The sequence below is a fragment of the Monodelphis domestica genome, chromosome 1 (genome assembly GCF_027887165.1).
Source record: "Monodelphis domestica isolate mMonDom1 chromosome 1, mMonDom1.pri, whole genome shotgun sequence".
Taxonomy (NCBI): Eukaryota; Metazoa; Chordata; class Mammalia; order Didelphimorphia; family Didelphidae; genus Monodelphis; species Monodelphis domestica.
Window position 1 is genome coordinate 325,859,167 of NC_077227.1, and position 18,383 is coordinate 325,877,549.

The following is an 18,383-nucleotide window of genomic DNA, read 5'->3' on the forward strand; positions in this document are numbered from 1 at the left end:
TACTGCAGTTGTTATGTACAACTTTAAATTCTCTTGATATCTAATAACATAGGTAAAAACTAAATGCTAGCACAATTTAAACAGAATGGCTTATTCCAAATATAAACTGTGTAAAAATACTAATTTAGAAAAGTTTAATATTATTTATATAAGGCATACCTTTTTCTGAGAAGAGAATTTGAGGTAAAAAAAGAATAGTTTTAAATTGGCAATATATAATCGATAAATAATAATTTCTAAAAAGAAAGAATTAGATGATCAGGAAATACTTGCTAAAAGCCACATAACTCTAAATACTTAAAACACTGTATTTTATGACTGTTAGTTTTAAGTTGTGGTTTTTTAAAAATGGGAAAATAAAACATAATTAAAAATGTAATAGATTTAGTAGCTTTCCAATAGCATTTAATGCATTGATATATGATTCTGCTCTTGGCCTACCTTTTAGTTGCTGGTGAAACGGTTTCTTTCCTGGCCCCTGAGGGGGAAGGTAGAGAGCCACTTGGTTTCTTTGGTAACACGGTTCCATTATTAACAGTAGTTCTTAAAGGCAGTGTTTGTACCAGGGGTCTTGCTATAACATAAGCAGAAAATGAAATCAGAAGTTGCCCCATGAAGGTAAGTATATATGGGTTACATATAATTCATATAGGTTATAGGGGAGGCCAGAAAATATACATTTTCAAGATGCCAGAAGAGTTAAATTAATCTTATAGATCTAAGAATTAGAATTAATTTAGAATAAATTCAGTGTCACATGCCTGTGTCACATTTAAAATGAATTATTTGAAATAGGTTTTGCCCACATAGAGTTGCTTTGGATTAAACTCATAAATTCATTATTACCTATAATATGATAAATGCTGTATAGAGCCAACAAATTCTAACAGGTCACAACTGTTTTTAGTACATGACAGATGTACTCAGAAAAGGTCAGAGACATATTCATCCTCCTTGGTCCTTCTGCATTTTTGGATATTACTGCATTTTTGGATATTGCTGACTACCCCTTTTTCCCAACTCCCTTTCTTGGATAATCTCTCTTTCCTCTGCTTTCATGGCAGATACATATCTCTTTCCCCTGCTTCCTCTGGTTTTCCTCCTATCTATCTAACCACTTCTCAGTTTTATTTGCTGGATCATAATATATGTTCCATTTCCTAAGCATAGGTATAAAACCTCTGTTCTGGGCATTCTATGAAGAGATGCTCTTCTTATCATTTAGCATGATGCTAAGCATGAATTAAATTCTCTGCAAATATTTCCTGACTGATTATAACCCCCCTATAACTAGCTCTAAGAAGCTATCAATATGGAGTAAATATTGTGATTAATTGAATCACCTAAGTAAACAAGTAGATTGTAACAAAAACAGTTGTAAATGAAGAGAAAGTAAGAGTTAACAAAACGCCATACATTCGATGGGCACTTGCCTTCCACATGATGTGGAAAAAAAAATTATTCTATGTTTTAAATTGGGGCTCCTTTATGAAAAACAGTGAATAACCTGAAGTCTCTTAAAATAAAGAAATTACATATTGTCTCACTCAGTATACCTTTCTCAAACCATTTTTTGGGGAAATGATGGAAAATGCATATATTTGTCCTGGGATAAAACGAATCATAAATATAGCATTTAAGAATGTAAAGAGCCTTGGAACCACAGAATATTGACTATAAGAGCTAAAAAGAATATTAGAATCATAAAGTCACATAATATCCAAACTAAATGAGACCTTAAAAATATCTAATTTGACTTCATTTTTAGTTAAATATACAGAGACCTACAAACCAAATTTTTATTATAAACGAACTGTTAAAAACAATTATGCTGCATTTCCATCATGTTACAAATAATAATTCTTATTATTTTGGAAGATTTCCAGAAGCTAATTTTCCTAGAAATATTCCTCTCTGGATTAAAATGAATAATGTACTATAGATACAAAAGATGCTGTTCTTGCCTTTTCTAAAACAAAAACCTATGCCTAAAAATTTTTCCTATATATTTCATATAGATTAAAGCCAGAAAGTTAAGAATACTCTATAAAGTATATACAAATTCTTCCAGTTAGTTCTTTTGGGATTTACTAATCAATCATCTCCTTTTCCCCCTCAATCCAATACATATTTAATATAAGTTCTAAATTTGAATAGTTCATAAAAGATGCTTCTAAAGAAAGAACTAAATCCCAAATCCTAGAGGCACCCAGTAACAGTTTTAAACAAGGATAGTGTTAATATATCCTAATTACAATCACTTGAAAAAATAAAGAAGTAAATGGAAGTAAGATTTTTAAAGGCATAAAAACATGTGTATGCAATATGCATTTGTCATGCCCTTGGTTTAGTTTTTTTGTTAGGCTATCCCTAACATCAAAAGTATGTATGGTTGTTATAATTTTAAAGAGAAGACATGACATTAAAAAAGGGAAAATGACACTTTATTAGAAAATAGAATTTTGTTTACAGAATAAGATGCATTTTAAATGTATTTTTATTGGTTAGGTTCTCATTAAATGCCTGAGCTACAAACAGAAAGAATGAAATAATTAATTAGTAAGAAATAGAGAGTACAAAACAACCAAAGATGAATAAACCAGCCACAGTTTGGATTGTTGTTAACAGCTTCTGATGGAATCTATAATGTTCAAATGTCCAAAAGTGGCTACCTTTCAAAATTCTTATATTATATCTGGGAGAAGGAGCCTGAAGAAAGTGAACAGTTTGATTCTTGTCTTATTTTTCCTTCTTAAGACCATTATCATCTTGCTTGGAAAGGAGAGCCTTTTCACTAGAAAACACTTTCAGAATTACAATGAAGTTGGGAAGACTCCCACTGGGGCAGGACCTAATTATTGCTCTCTCAAAGTCCAGAAGGAAAAAAAAAACCACAACTGTACAGGGAGTTAGAAAACATTGGTTCAAGTCCCTGCTCTAAAACTCATTAGTCATGTGACTATACAAAATCATCAGTTTCCTCATTTGCAAAATAGTAAATAATACAAAGTAACTGTACTACCTACCTAATTCATATAGTTATTGTGAGGAAACCACTTGGTCAACTTTAATCTCCATCTAAATATACAACTATTATTATTAAATATAAAATATCAATTTTGTTTTAATCATTTACCTTTATTTTCAACTTATCAATCAATATCATTATCATCAAAATAACTAAAATTAAATCATATAAGTCTTAAAATCTCACCCCAAAAAGCTGAGATTTTCCTAAAGAAAAATAATCTTAAATGTAGAGGAAGTAAAAATATCATAAGGCATCAAATGTGAACAAGTACCATACTTACCTGAGTAAAAAGATTTATTTGTGAATAGCCATTTTCTAGAGACCAGCCCATTAAAATTTTTAAGAGAGATAAGAGCATTCTGAAAAGTACAAACCAAATCCTATTCATCTGAGAAAGTTAAAATGAAAGAAACACGAGTTTCCAAGATTTCACAGGTTATTTTAGGTTTTTTTGTTAAAAAAAAAAAAAAACTCATTATTGTTATCCTACTCCAGTGCCTCATAATAGCATGGAGGAAACAATTTTTAGAAATATCAACATAGCATAGGTTTTATTTGGCCCTGCCAAGATAGAAAGACTTTGAGTGTGGGCTAGGTTGAGTGCCTACATCCAATAACCAACCTATTTAAACACTGAGCTAGATACTCAGCTTGTCCAAGGACCAATCTAGCTAAATCCAGAAAGGCTCATCGCCAGAGTGTGGGACCATCAGATGATAGATAATTTTTTTTAGCCCCAATGATTAAACAATGTTATATATTAAAGCTCAGAAGAAATTTGATCTACTTTGGTGAAGAGATTACACCAATGCAATAACTGATTTTTTCAATACTGAAGTTTTTAAACTCTGTTTTGTTCTTGAGAAGCAAGGGTTTCATAACTCAAAAGGGATTAAGGAGAATTCTAATATCTGTATTCAGTCAAATGGAAGTACTATATATTTTAAAAGTGGTGCTCTCGTCTTCTATCTGGCAACTTCCTTTGTAGCCTTCTTACCAAATGCCTCTGCATTCATACAAGAGAATATACCCTAAAGCTGTGTTGGCAAAGCTGTGGCACAGGTGCCAAGGTGGCAAGGGGAGGGGAGAGCTGCTCCCTCTCCATAAGACCAGAGGACATTTTTTTGTATGTCCTGCCCCTCTGTTCAGCCACTGAATTTGAGCACTTCCTCCTTCCCTCATCTGGTGTAATGCAGAGGGCTTACACAGGCAGCTTTAAGTTGAACTCAAACTCAGGACACACGATCTCAGAAATGTTTGCCAACGTTGCCCTAGAGGAATTTTGGCCCCGAGATTCTACACTCCTGATTGATGACTGCCTCTCTTAGAACCCTGTATCAAGAAAGTTTTCAGTTATACTTCCCTTCACTCCCTCCTCTCTATTCAACTCCACAGCCTCCTTACCACTATGAGAACACGCTTCTTCACAACATCCTCTACCTTTTCCCTTCCCTACTATATCTAAAGAGGAATTCCCCACCTGCTCTACAGGTCTGGAACAATGAAATATGATCAAATGAAAGGTTGCATCAATCTATTCCCCTGTGACCCCCCTCCTTCTCTATATCTGAAATTTTTTGAACCAAAGTATTCCTCCTTTGATATCACTCTCCTGCATGTATTATTCCTCCCATTAGAATGTAAGGTCCTTGGTAGCAAGGGCTATCTTTGGTTTTGTATTTAAAATATCCAGAGCTGAAGATAGTGCTTGGCACATAGTTAGTGCCCAATAAGTAATTTTTATTCATTTCATTTGTATAAAGGTCATTAGACAGCATAATCTTGAGTCTCAAAGCAGATGATAGATTTTCCTATACCTAATCTATGCTTTTTAATGCTAGAAGCCATCTAAACTAAACCTTAATCAATGAATATATAGCATCACATTTTCTACAAGTGATCATTTAGCCTCTTCACTGAATCAAATAATTAATAAACATTTATTAAGTACTTACTAAGTGTCAGGCATGATGCTAAGTGTTGGGAATAAAAAAGAATCAAGAAGCTTACAATCCATTGGAGGAAACAGAATTCAAACAAATACATATGAAGATAGCTAAATATAGGATAAATAGGAGATGATTAGCAGGGGGAAGGCTAGAATTAAGACAGACTGAGGAGGTCTTCATGTAGACAGTGGTTATTTTAGTTGGTATTTAAAGGAAGCCAGAGAGGTCAGTATTCAAAGGAATGAGAAAGAACATTCCAGGTATATGGGATAGCCAAAGAAAGAGAGATGGAGTCTCATTTATGGAACAGCCAGGAGGCCAATGAGAGGCAGAATGGCATAGATATAGAAAGCTGAACTTGAAGCTAGAAAGAGCTGGGTTCATACCCCACTTCTGACACAAACTGGTTATGTGATCCTATATAAGTCATTTAACTCTTTTTTTTTTCAATTTTCATTGGCACCATTTATTAACTTTTGACAATGTTCCATGCTTCAAGATATATATTTGTTTATTCCATTTCATACTTAAATTGTCCTAGCTCTTAGCACAGTATCTCACATAACTGATTCTTTATTTTTATTTTTTTATTTTTTATTGTCATGCAACACACACTTCCATATTGGTGGCTGTTTTAAGAGCAAAGTCATGCATAACCAAAACCCAAAAATAAAACCAAAGATACAATGATTTGAAAGACGACTCCAAGAGTCCTTTCTCTGGAGGTGGACTTTATTTCCTGTCATAAGTCTTTCAGGATTGTCTCAGATCATTGCATTGCTGAGAGTAGCCAAGTTTAAACAGATAAACAGTACAATACTGCTATTATTGTGCACAATGTTCTCCCAGTTCTGCTTATTTCACTCTGCATCAGATCCTGCAGATCTTTCTAGCTTTTCCTGAAATCATCTTGCTTACCATTTCTTATAGCACAACAGTATTCCATTATCAAACATGTACCACAATTTGTTCAGCCATTCCCCAACTGATAGATATCCCCTCAATTTCCAGTTCTTTACCACTACAAAAAGAGCAGCTATAAATATTTTTGTACAAGTAAGTCCTTTCCTCTTTTTTATTTTCTCTTTGGAATAGAGACCTAGTAGTGGCATTACTGGATCAAAGAGTATGCATGTTGGGTATAGTAACAAATTTCCTTCCAAAATGGTTGGATCAGTTTGCAACTCCACCAATGTTGCATTAGTGTCCCAATTTTGCCACATTCCCTCCAATATTTACCACTTTCCTTTACTGCCATATTAGCCAATCTGATAGGTATGAGGAGGTACCTCAGTGTTGTTTTAATTTGCATTTCTCTAATTAAGAGTAATTTAGAATATTTTTTCACCCCTCCAGAAGGTGCAAACTGGTTCCCACTAACACTGCCTGGGCAGTGTTAGGCTATTTGGAAGCTGTGATTGGCCCCTGTGAAGAGGGGCAGGGACAGGTAAAAGCCTGATGATAAAACCCACAAAATCCTTCAGCTGGGGCAGTCTTGTGAGGTTAATTTTCCATGTCTCCTAGAGATAGTCTTCAAGGGACTATCTTGGGACCATCAAGGGACTAAAGACTGTGAATTTTAGATTTACTCCATCCTTCTTGGTCTTTAGAATTCTAGCAACCAGGAATGTATATACCCCCACTTAAGGATTAAGTGTGAGGGAGGAAGGTCTATGACCCCGGTATGCTAGCAAGTGACAAATCAGAAACAAATGACTAACCCCTTGGGCTGTCCAAAGCCAAGTTTAAGCCACCATTGGTACATTTAAGACATAGGAAGTGACATAAAGAACTGCCTTTATATTTTGTGTCACTTCCTGTGAGAGGGACTTGGCCATGGAACTGGACTGTAGTGGAGCTCAAGCATGAGACCTCAGACTACTTCCCTTAGATGATCATATGGTGAGTGATAAGGCTGACTCCCCTTTCCTAGGCTTTTCTGGGGGCACCAGCCTCTGGAAAGGCCCATCTCTTGGGACTCCCTTTCCCTTAGCTTTCTGGAGTTACTAACCTCTGGAGAGACCCCTTGGCTGAGGCCTCTGAATTCCTGCCTGGTTCAAACTAGGCTGGGGCAGCTATCCTTCCCTTTTTCCTCTCTCATTTCTTAATTTCTTCCTTCTGTTGTAAATAAACCACCATAAAATTCCATTCTGACTTGAGTATTTCATTGGGATTTAGAATTTAAATCCCTGGCAACCAACTAAAAATAATAATATAAAAATAATTTTATGAAATTGAAATAATAATATAAAAATAATTTTATGAAATTGAAATGGATGAGAACCTGATCAAGAAATGGCAATTTAAAAGACAATTTTAAACATCACCTCTAATTTGTATATAAAACCAATTTTAATGTCAACAACCTAAACATGTTATTAAATTTCTTCTAGAGTTCTGAAATTTGATATTTAAAATTATATTAAAAAGCTATATAGAATTCTAAATTTATTTTTAATATCCATTGACTAAGTCTACTAAAATTATTAGTATTTTTATATTTCAATATAGCTGTCCTATAGAACCAGAATGAAATAGTATAAGCCATTCTGAAGCCAGAAAAATCTGAGTTTAAGACCTGCCTTTGAAACATACTGGCTATGTGACTCTGTCTTGAGGTTCATCCAGTGGCCTGAGGACCAGGGTTGCCTGCCCAAATGTGACGTCACAGTTGGATAAATGAGATGAGATACACCATGCATTCAGCCCACGTACACAGGCATCACACACAATGCTCTGCCATATCATGGTATGTTTATTATATAGGTTTTCAGTATACACACACAATCAATTCTCTATGTGTGACATTCTACAGTTTGATTGGATATTATCAAATCACCTAAACAACACTCTTGTGATGTTACTACAACAAAGAATTCTGTGATCATTTGCTAGGTTTCTACAACACACTGTGATAGATATGATTAATGTGAATAAAGCCATTTGTAGGTTAGTACCCCTTGACCTGCTGAGAGGATCACTGTGCTTTTGGTCAGCTTCCACTATCCATCATAATTGCTTGGGAGATGAACAACAAAACATAGTTGAATCTAGGTGTGAGGACTTTTAGGCAGACCAATTTTGGGGTTTTCCTCAATTTACAAGTTCTGTTTTTCTTGTGTTACTTTGAGATGCCTAGCGATGCAGCTTGGCTTCTGTTCCAACAAATTCATTCAAGTGTGGTAACTCTAGGACAAGATTCATTTTGTTGTAGGACCTTGAAGCGTATCTTGTGCTTGAGAAAGGAGGGGTTATGGGCAGTAGTCTTTGGGTTTTATTCTGTAATTGCAATCTTTTGGGGGTAATAACCTAGGGGGCTTAAAGTAGGGTATATATTTATTGATCCTATAAGTATTTGCTCTCATGTTATTTCTCCTGTATTAGGGAGAGAATAATAATCATAACAAGTCCACTAGTGGGGAAAATTTGGGGAAAGAAGGCACAAAAGGGGATCAGCAGGGGGCCCTCATTTTGGGGTCTGCTTTGCTGACCTTCCTTCCTCAGACCAATGATCAGGATATGATGGCCTCTGACAACTCTGAGCAAATCATTTAATCTCTCAATGCTCTAGGCATCTTTCTAATACAATAAATTGAAGAGAAGTTGATCACATGCATTGATAGAGGAGGAGTCCTTATTGAGAAGTTCCTTAGATCAATGAAATTACAGATCTAGTACTTAACTGGCTCCTTGGAGAGTTCCTATTTCCTAAAGGAGAAGTCAAGTAAAGATTAAGAAAAATTATAAAGCCCTAATATTTCTAATAAAGACAACCAAAGAAAAAGAAAAGGTTATTTATTTCACAGAATTCCAAGTAAGTAGAAAGGGCAAGGGAGGTGAAGGGAAAGAAGAGGAGAGGAGAGGAGAGGAGAGGAGAGGGGAAGGGAGGGGAGGGGAGGGGAGGGGAGGGGAGGGGAGGGGAGGGGAGGGGAGGGGAGGGGAGGGGAGGGGAGGGGAGGGGAGGGGAGGGGAGGGGAGGGGAGGAGAGGAGAGGGGAGGGGAGGAGAGGAGAGGAGAGGAGAGGAGAGGGGAGGGGAGGAGAGGGGAGGAGAGGAGAGGAGAGGGGAGGAGAGGGGAGGAGAGGGGAGGGGAGGGGAGGGGAGGGGAGGGGAGGGGAGGGGAGGGGAGGGGAGGGGAGGGGAGGGGAGGGGAGGGGAGGGGAGAGGAGGGGAGAGGAGAGGAGAGGAGAGGAGAGGAGAGGAGAGGAGAGGAGAGGAGAGGAGAGGAGAGGAGAGGAGAGGAGAGGAGAGAGAGGAGAGGAGAGGAGAGGAGAGAAAAAGAAAGCAAAGCTAGATCCTCACTGTATTTTGTCATAAAATCTTTAATTTAGTTAACCAGGATTGTGAGTCATTCCATTCCCTAATCTTCACCTTCCCTCCTAAAAAAATAAAACTTTCAATGTCATCTAAAAAGATATTGAGACAATCTGACTCACAGAATGTACCAATCTAATAAATTCTGGTATTGCCTTGTGGGTTCAGTATCTATAACAGTTTGAAGCTAAAAGTATCATACTAAACTTTAGACTAGTTAGAAAACCAAATATAAACTTGAATAAAAGGGACTACAATTTGAAGTGACTGAGTCTTAGCTGGAAGAGACTTCAGAGGTCATCCGGCCAAACCTGTACCTAAGCAGGAACCCTCCCCTCCCCTTACAAAATTTAAACATGTGAAGGCTTCATACAATGGAAAACTCATTATTTATCAAGGCAATTCATTTCGCCTTTGAACATTTGCAATCACTAGGAAGTTGTCCCTTATATTTACACAATAGAATATAAACCTTTGAGAATATGAACTGATATCATTATTTTGAACACAGCAAAAATTAAATTATTTGCTGAAGTGAATTTGTAAGTTGTAGTGAAGTTGTAGCTGAGCTGACCAAAGCATCTGTTTTTTTTGTTTTGTTTTGTTTTTGTTGTTCTTTATTAATAATCTGAAATGACTTTAATAATTGTTTTAAAAAGTGATTTTAAAATATCATCCCAAGTAGTGAGACAACTTTACAATGTTATATGTTAATGTAATAGCTACAAGATCAATCATAGTATGCAATTGTCAGTGGCTGTTAGTTTGTTTTCCAAATTTGTTTTAATGTCTTACCTGAAATAGCAGAACTGACATGTTTATCAGCCTCTCCAGTAGATGCTTTTTTAGTCAGATTCTGATCTATTTGAATTAATAGGACTATTAATATTACCAGTAATAGGAAATTTGTAAATGGAAGTATAAGTAAAAAGTAAACAAGCCATACTAAATTTTAATAAAGTTTTATAAAGCAAGAAAAATCTAAAATATCTCTTAGATAATAAGTTAAAAATAGACACATTGCAATGAGGAATAATATAATATTTCCTCCTATGTTTGAATTATAAGGCCCACATTTGAAATACTAAAATCCATACTGTTCATAGTTAAAGTTAATAATACATACATACAAATAATCCACTTAACTCTAAAGATTGAGTATCAGGCTTATAGGACTTAAAACTAAAGGGAAACTTAAAAGATGATAGGAAAATAAATTTAGAGATGGCAAGATTCTTAGCAGTCACATTTCATTCTACAGATAAGGAAACTGGGGTTTAAAAGAGGTTATATGACTTGCCCACAGTCATGCAGATAGTATGGAGAAGAACTGGAAACAGGTCATCTGACTCAAGTCAAGTGCTCTTACCACTATATCATGTAATCTCCATTTTAGGTTCCTTTAGCTACTATGTATTTCAGTTTAGAACCTGAAAAATTAAAATAGTCTACATGTAATCTACTTCAAACCCATATTACTATAGCAGCACAGCCTAAATATCATCAAATAATAATAATCATGTAATATTAATGAGTCTAAGTTTCTCCTTGAGTAGGAGAGCAAGGAGTTTCTCTTTCACTTGATAAATCAGGCAGCAAAATTGTAGCTGTCAACTCCTTAGAACAGCAAAGTTTTTTTTTTTTCCACATGAATGTATGTATCTGTATTTAATCAGGAAAATAAAAGCAAGAAAAAATTTCTGTTTAGTAAGAATCTTCTCTTTCTTCCTGAATTGTACTAACTTCAGCAACTCAGTAAAAACATTCATACACCATTCAGGAAATGCTAAAATCATAGGACTAAAAGGGTCCCCAGAATTCATCTATGACACTCTGATCTGAAACATGAATTGCCCCAACAACATTCCTAACAATGTTATCTAGTCTCTGCTTAAATGTCTCCAATGAAATGGAGCTCATAACACATACAGCTCATTCTACTTTTGGAAAACACTGAGCCATGATCACCATTCACTATATTTTTTATAGTATTATCAATAAGCTATTTTCTTGTATAAACTTTTTACATTTTGTCTAATTTATGTCCATTTATACAATACCAAATTGGGCCCTAAAGTGCTTTGGGTCCATTAATATTAAATTTTTAAAAAATTTTGCAGAGAACCATTTTTTTTAAAAAGAGAACTTTTTCATAATCCAAAGAAATATCTTGGAAATTTCCTCAAGCTACTCTCCTTAAATTAACATTTTGTGTTCATATTTAGATTAATTTAAAAGAAAAGCTACTGACTAAAGATATACAAGCATTTTAAGGCAAGTGCATATAAAAGTGGTATACAAAGCAGCAATGATCACTATATGTTTGTTCCTGAAGCGCTGAGTAGTAAGTAATAACATTTAAAATAGCCCAGGTTGTATATTACTTTATAATTTGGAAAGACAAATTTAAAACTTAAGGATTATTCAAATTTTAGAAATCTCCCTTGTATACCTAGCAATAATTACCCTGAAAGGAAGAATGAATTTACTGCTAACTTCTGCAAATATGTAAGAATAGGTCCAATCATTTTAATAAAACTTCAATCTCACTCCAAAAAGACATACTTATATAAGCATATGTAGATATTTTCTGTGAAATAATTTGTTAGATTTATATTTTATTTAATTTTGCCTGAATGTATACATTCTTAGTCATAAATGATCTGTGAACTAATATTCACTTTTTTTCCTCCTGTAGACACTATATTGAACAGTGTTTCTGGAAAAATGGTTGCAATGTATAAAAGAAAAAGTGGATCTTATGGTAATCAAGGACAGATCAAACCCTTACTTTCAAATCTTTCGGCAAAAGTTTGATAGAAATTATTTAAACACAACATGGTGTTTTGTTGTGTATTATATTCAAGGATGGAAAATAGTCATTGAAATTATTTTAAAAACTTGTGTGCAGAATACCCTACTGAGTACTGTATATGTGTTAGGAAGAAAGGAACATTTGATAAGGTTACGAAGATAAAAGAAAACTCTAGAAAGTAATTGTGAAGTTAACAAGTTAAACAGGGAGACAAACAATACACAAATAAAATAACTTGAGAATAGTTGTTAAGTTACACGCTAAAGACAAGTAGTTAAAATATGAGTATATAAGTGTTCTATGGATATGCCAGAGTCATGGAATATTTATGGTATAATGAAAAAGGAAGTGAATTAAAAGTTGGATCATTTTGTTTTGAGTCTTGGCTCAAAGATATGTAACTATGGGCAAGTTACCTTTCTAAGATTCAGTTTCCCCATCAGTGAAATGGAGTTAATAAATCTTGTATAAACAACTTCAAAGGATTGCTTTAAGGTAAGTGTTTTTTGTGAAACTTAAAACTTGTTTATTATTATTATCATCCCCAGAATTGGTAGTCATTAATCAAGAAAACTTATTGGAAGTGTTATAGTTTAAGCTTAGCTTTTAAAAGGGACAACCCTGAAAGAAAGACCTATTTATGATAATTGTATCATTATAAAGGTTATGTATATTAGCTAGAATTGACTTTAGACCTTAACAAAATCATACTGTACTTTATCAGGTCGGTGGGGACTTTTAAACAATTACATACATCTTTGGCTTGACATTGTAATGATCTACCAATTTAAAAGCATAGTCTATTAAAACCACAGCAAGAGTCCATATGAACCAATTATGTTAATATTACAATGCATATATCTAAAACGTTTACCTTTGGTAGGTCCTTTCCTGTTCAGCATGGCCTGTTGCTCTTCAGTTATATTCAAACGTCGGACTACATCAGCCAGAGCTGACTTGAGGAGCTGGATATCATCTTCTTGCATTTGGACACGCTGCTCCAGAGAAGCAATTCGATCAGTTACTTCCATGCTACTTGCAGCTGAAGCACTGTCATCTAAATCAAATGATATAGCAAAATATGACAAAGTACCTCCAAACTAGACTAAGAAATAATTCCTCTACTAAAATTTTCCTCTTATTGTTATCTTAGGGGTGGTCCAGAGCCCTCTAATATTATGCCAGCAGAGCACAAACTTTGCCAGGTCCTATCAAGCTACAAAGGCATTGATTAAAGGCTATCTATATTGTCCAAAGACCAGATTACATTTGAAGAAGCTCATAATTGGGAAACTTAAGCTGTGGTAATGAATTTTTGGAGGGATTTTAGGTCACAGAAACATTAAATAATCACTAATGACTAAACACATTGAATGGAGAAGTTTCAATATTGATGGTAGGTAATAATTAAACCAATGAAATCACAGATATTTTGACATGTGAAATAGAAGAAATTTATGCTAACATACAACTTTTATACTAGGAAGATTAAATAAAAACTAAATATGAAAATATATTTACTATGAAATAATGTGAGATAAATCAGCTTAACTTCTGTTGCATGAAGAGATTAAGGTATGAAGAACTTCAAATCTTTGTTCCATCTACATTTTCACACTTGCTTCTGTCAGTGCTTTTGAGTTATTTCCCCTCCAGTAAAGGAATACTGAAATAGGAGTCAAAAGAAGCTGATATAAACTATTATTCTATTACTATTCTATTGCTAATTATCTGATCAGTAAAATCTGATTACTATAATACCAATTAATTAGAATTCTAATTATACTCTATTATTAGATTTGTATGGCAAGGTATTTAATTTCTCTGAACACCAGTTTTCTCATCTATAAATAGGAATAATAATTCTTACCTTTACTGGTTCACACAGATATAATGATTAAATAAGAAAATAGATGTAATGTGTGTGATAAGCCATAATGTACAATGCATGAATTATTGTGATATTAATGAATATTCTTTTGGCTCAAATTAGACAATAGTGTGAAAGGATCCTGGGAACTATAAAGTACAATAAGATATAAAGGGTTATCAAAGGATTTAACTTTGAAATTAAAGGCAATCTAGCCTAATCAAGTCATTTGCAGTTTTGGAAACTGATTCCCAAATGACTTACAGTCACAAAGTCAGGTCCCACAATTCCACTGTACTTTCTACTATCCCATGCGATTAATATTTTTCCTCCTAGAGGTAGGTGGGTTATTCAATGGGTAGAGCTCTGGGTCTACAGTCAGTAGAATTAAAATTAATTTTTAATTAAAATTAAAATATAGTTTTGGATGCTTATTAGCTGTGTGACCCTGGGTGGGGTGGGTGAGTCACTTAGTCTCTGTTTGCCTCTCAGTTTTCTTAACTGGGGATAATAACAGCACCTACATTCCCATGTTGTTGAGAAGATCAAATGAGATGGTATTGTAAAGCTCTGAATACAGTGTCTGCACATAGTGTTATATAAATACTTACCCCCATTTCATTTCCTCTAGGTTTGAGCCTATTAGTTCCAAAGTATCACAGAAAGTACAGAACTTTAGAGTTAAACAGAACTCTAGAAAGCATCTAGTCTAACCTCCAACAGTCTAGAAATCTCTTACATATTCCATATACGTTAAAGAACTAATAGATAATTACAGTATGATCTCTAAAAGTTTAAAAGGCAAGTCAACTAAAAAAGATGGGGGGGGGGACTTAAGAACAAGATTCCAAAAATGTAGTTATAATAGATTCTGATGAGAAATCTAGACATACTACTTTGGCCAGCGAGGTATATCACTTTTCAACCAAGAACGGTTTTAAAAGAACCCATATATGAGATAGAAGAAAGGGCAGGTGACTAAGGAAGAATACAAAAGAGTTATAAAAGCCTTGTCTTTGCACTAGGTGCCCCCTATATATAGGAATACCCCCCTCCACCTCTCAAAATCTTCATTTTCCTTCAAGGCTCAACTCAAATGCCAACTTCTTTATGTGAACCTTCATTATCTTCCCTCCATCCAGCTATGAATGACTTCCCACAAAATCACCTTGTATCTATTTTGTACCTGCCCAGGAAGACTATAAATTTCTTGAGGGAATAATTTGTTTTTGCCTTTGTATCACCAGCACTTAGCACAGTATATATAGGATAAAAGGTGCTTAATGCTTTTGATTGATTTAATCTTTCAATACCACAATAATGCATATAGTAAAAAGAGATAGTAAATTAAGTAGATGCCTAAGAATTGAGGAATGGATAAGGAAATTGTGTGTATGAATATAATTAAATGGAAGATGATCCAAAAGTCTTTGGTCAATTTAAGCCTTAAGAGCTTAATAAGGGATTCTTTAAAAAGCTTCAGTGTTAGTATTTGAAGGATAATAGTACTCTCAAGTAGAATAATATGATGGATTCAGAGAAACCTTGGAAGATTTAAGTGGAATAATGCAAAATAAAATGAATAGAACCAGAAGAAGAATTTACTTGGAGGACTCAATATGGTAAAGGAAATAACACTAGAATTAATGTAATGACTCATCATAATGAATTATGCCACCCAACTCCTGACCAGAGAGATAGTGAACAAGAAGTATGGAATAGGACATTTCCACATGGCCAGTATGTTGAGTTTGTATATGTGTCCTCTTCCATTAAAATATAGAGTGCTTGAGAACTGACACTGTTTTGCTTTTTGTCTTTGTATTCTCAATGCTTAGCACATTGCCTGGGTATATAGTAAGTAGTAATAAATGCTTGCTGATTTACTGATTGCTTGTTATAAAGGTGGGCTTTAAATGATGTAATGACTCATCATTTTCCTGGTTCTGCTCCTCTCACTCTGCATCAATTCCTGGAGGTCATTCCAGTTCCCATGGAATTCCTCCACTTGATTATTCCTTTGAGTACAATAGTATTCCATCACCAACATATACCACAATTTGTTCAGCCATTCCCCAATTAAAGGGCATCCCCTCATTTTCCAATTTTTTGCCACCACAAAGAGCACAGCTATGAATCACAATGGTTTCATTTAACATAGCAAACCAACTTCATTTCCTATTTGACAAGGTAACTACATTAGTAAATCAGGAGCTTGTTGTGGTAAAAAAATATATGAATTTCAGCAAAAACTATGTAACAAAAATTTTTCATGATATTTTTACAAATGCAATGGAGACATACAGATCAAATGACAATATCGAAGGATGAATTAAGAGTTGATTCAGTGCAACGAAAATGTAATGAAATACCCTATGATAACCTAATGTATCCAGTATCCTACAGAATAATGCCATCATTCATCAGTTACTTGCATGAAGTTATTGATGCTGTATTAAATTGTAGATGACAAGAAGTTAGGGATAGGAATGGCTAAAACATAAATTCAATAAGCATTTATGATTGATGTAGGAATTTGTTTTGCTTGACTATCATATTTGTTATGAGTATTCTTAATTTTTCAGTGAGGAGGTAGGAAAAAAGAAAAAAATGCCTTCTAATTTAAAAAATTTAATGAAGTATAATTTTAAAAAATTATTAAATACCTACTATATTGTTTGATAAACCAAAAGATCTAAGCTTTTAGAACAAGAACTCACTATTTGACAAAAACTCTCAAAACTAAAAAATGGTATGGCAGATACTAGAGACTGACCAACAACTCACACTGTATAACAACATAAGGTCACCATGGGTATGTGATTTAGATGTAAAGGGTGTTACCATAAACATGTTAGAGTAAGGGAATGAGAGAAGGAGGTAATTGGGGATTTTAATGTAACAAACAAATTATTTTTTCAAAAGAAATGGTGAGCAGGATGATTTTAGAATCTGGAAAGATTTACATGCAAAGTTAAGTGAGCAGAACCATAAGCACACTGTACACAGTAAGAGCAGTATTTTTTGATGAATGTGAATTATCTATGTATTTTCAGCAAAACAGTGGTCCAAGATAGTACCAGCGACTCATGATGAAAAATGAAAAGGATTACAACCTGAGCCCAATCTCTCCAACTTCATTATTGAAACTCATACTCTGAAACTCTAACTAAACTGGCTTTTCTCTTTCTTCTTACACCTAACAATCCATCATCTGACTCCATATAATCTATTTTATAATTCATCAAATCTACAATTTCTTTTAATATAAACAGCTATTCTGTAATATTCTATATTCCATGTAGTCAACATGCATTTATTATTATACACTATTTAAAATGAAATGTAACTCAAAAGGTCTTCAGACCTTGAGGATTTGGATGAAATTAAAAATACTTCATCTTCAAGTTTCTCAGGATTGGGACACTCAAGCCCTTAGAAATAACTTTAATAAGGAAAGACAACTGTCAGCAGAAATAAATGCAAAAATACATTAATTTGTTTTTCATTTTTTATTTTTTTTCTCTAAAAACAACTGAGGAATTTAGTGCTTTCTACATAGTGTAACACATCTTTTCATGAAAATGTCATTATTGTACCATTCCTTCTTGGCTTAATTTTAAGTACACAATAGCATAAATTATAAATAGAAAAATGCTTATGGCCATGAAAAGAAACACATGTATGATTACACTACCCAGACTTCCCACTTGGCACTTGTTAAAATATCTGTGCCACCTGAACCAATATCACTGTTTTTTTAAATGTCTTTTAAAAAAAATTTATTTAGTCAATTTAGAACATTATTCCTTGGATACAATAATCACATTATTTCCCTCACTCCCCTCCACCCACCCTTCCTGCAGCTGACACACAATTTCATTGGGTACTACTTGTATCCTTGATCAGAACCTATTTCCATGTTGTTGGTATTTGCATTAGGATGTTCATTTAGAGTCTACCTCCTCAGCCATATCTCCTCGAACCATGTATTCAAGCTGTTGTTTTTCATCTGTGTTTCCACTCCCACAGTTTTTCCTCTGAATGTGGATAGTGGTTTTTCTCATAGATTTCTCCAAGTTGTTCAGGATCACTGCATTGCCACTAATGGAAAAGTCCATTACATTCGATTGTACCACAGTGTATCAGTCTCTGTGTACAATGTTTTCCTAGTTCTGTTCCTCTCACTCTGCATCAATTCCTGGAGGTTGTTCCAGTTCCCATGGAATTCCTCTACTTGATTATTCCTTTGAGCACAATAGCATTCCATCACCAACATATACCACAATTTCTTCAGCCATTCCCCAATTGAAGGACATCCCCTCATTTTCCAATTTTTTGCCACCACAAAGAGAGCAGGTATGAATATTTTTGTACATGTCTTTTTCCTTATCTCTTTGGGGTA

The 18,383-nt window shown here is 34.4% G+C and overlaps 1 protein-coding gene across 22 annotated transcripts in view; it reads right to left on the minus strand.

The window, feature by feature from the left end:
• The window catches only part of EML1 (EMAP like 1), a 257,381-nt gene that overhangs the window by 115,338 nt on the left and 123,660 nt on the right, over positions 1–18,383 (minus strand). For 11 of the 22 annotated variants that reach the window (XM_056811279.1, XM_056811276.1, XM_016424864.2 and 8 more), the window contains exons 2-4: positions 12,983–13,165; positions 10,089–10,154; positions 442–574 (exon numbers count right to left, since the gene is read on the minus strand). In XM_056811279.1, coding sequence (XP_056667257.1) covers positions 442–574; positions 10,089–10,154; positions 12,983–13,165 — 382 coding nt within the window. The remainder of the gene's footprint in view (positions 1–441; positions 575–10,088; positions 10,155–12,982; positions 13,166–18,383) is intronic. The other 11 variants (XM_056811291.1, XM_056811293.1, XM_056811294.1 and 8 more) reach the window with 1 other exon arrangement.